Source organism: Oxyura jamaicensis, unplaced genomic scaffold (assembly GCF_011077185.1).
Source record: "Oxyura jamaicensis isolate SHBP4307 breed ruddy duck unplaced genomic scaffold, BPBGC_Ojam_1.0 oxyUn_random_OJ63648, whole genome shotgun sequence".
Lineage (NCBI taxonomy): Eukaryota > Metazoa > Chordata > Aves > Anseriformes > Anatidae > Oxyura > Oxyura jamaicensis.
This window is the reverse complement of record NW_023307536.1, coordinates 1-1,382: the sequence shown is the minus strand read 5'-3', so window position 1 is coordinate 1,382 and position 1,382 is coordinate 1. Positions and strand designations below refer to the sequence as shown.

The following is a 1,382-nucleotide window of genomic DNA, read 5'->3' as shown; positions in this document are numbered from 1 at the left end:
CCCCCCCCGCCCCCCCCCCCCCCCCCCCCGTTGTGTCCCCCCATCCCCGTTGCAGGACCGCCTGAGCCGCTGCACGCTGCATTGCAACGACAAAGCCAAGGACGCGCTGGAGGCGGGCGGCACGGAGGCGCGGGTGCGCGCCCAGCTCGACGCCTGCGTGGCCGCCTGCGGGGACGACCACCTGCGCCTCATCCCCGCCATGGCCAAGAAGATGAAGGACAGCCTGGCCGCCCTCCGGCAGTAGCGGGGCGCCGGGGGCGACGCGCTCATTAAAGGCGAGGAGCCACACTCGGCCTGCTTGCGGGGTCGGGGGGAGCACGGGGGGGTCGGGGCCGGGGGGCTCCTGCAGCAGCAGCCGTGCAGGGGGTGCAGGGGGAGCCGTGCAGGCGTGCAACGGATCGGGTGATGCCTTTGTATGGTGTAGGGTGAGCCCTGTGTTGGCACAGCGTGCGCAGTGGTGTTTGTGTGTGTGCGTGTGTGCGTGGTGGGCGCGTTTGGTGCTGGTTGCATGTGTGCAAGGTGACCCCTGTGTGTGTGTGCAATGGAGGCGTGGCCCCTGCGTGTGTGCTGAGCACAGCCTGCACGTGGGTAGGGTGACCGTTGGTGTGTGTGTGCATGGGGCAGGACAGCAGTGTGCGTGCGTGCAGTGCAGCAGATGCAATAAAGCGCAGTACGGTGAGTGCAGTAATGTGCAATGCAGTTGGTGCAGTAGCGTGCAATGCAGGGGGCGTGCAACAACATCCAACGCAGGGTACGTGCAATGTGGCGGGTGCCATAATGTTCAATGCAGCAGGTGTGCAGCGCAGCAGGCACGCTATGCGGGGTGCATACTGTGCAGTGGGTGCAGTGACATGCATTGCAGGGGGTGTGCAATGCAAGGGGTGCGCGATGGAGCGGGTGCACAATGCAGGGGGTGCGATAACGTGCAATGCAATGGGTGCTCTGTACAGGTGCATGCCATGCAGGGGGCGCATTAAAGTGCAACATAGCTGATGCAACAGCTTGCAACGCAGCAGGCGCTATAGCATAATGCAATAGGGCACAGTGAGGTGGGGTTGCAATGCCGGGTGCAGCAACACGCAGTGCAGCGGGTGCAATGATGGGCCGTGCAATTGGGGGACTGTGCAATGCAGCAGGGGTGCAGTGCGGGACGCAATCATGTGGAATGCAGGGGGCGTGCAGTGCAGCGGCTGTGCAGTTTAAGGCATGTGCAATGCGCGGTGCGGTGCCGCAGGGGTGCGGTGCCCGGTGCACGAAGCCCTTTGCAGGCGGCGGTGCCGCCACGTGCCCCAGCGCCACGTGCAGGGCTGCGCCGCGCGCCTGCGCCTCCCCCCGCCGCCGCTGATTGGCCGGCGGGAAGGCGCGAAGGGCGGGGGGGGCGG

General features: G+C 66.2%; 1 protein-coding gene across 1 annotated transcript; it reads left to right on the top strand.

Moving 5' to 3' along the window:
• Positions 1 to 28: 28 nt before the first annotated feature.
• On the top strand, positions 29 to 288 carry FAM136A (family with sequence similarity 136 member A; the record flags this gene model as incomplete). Its single annotated transcript, XM_035313650.1, has 1 exon — positions 29 to 288. A coding segment is annotated over one exon (216 nt), but the record flags the coding sequence as incomplete, so codon positions are not given.
• Between the last annotated feature and the right edge of the window lie 1,094 nt (positions 289 to 1,382).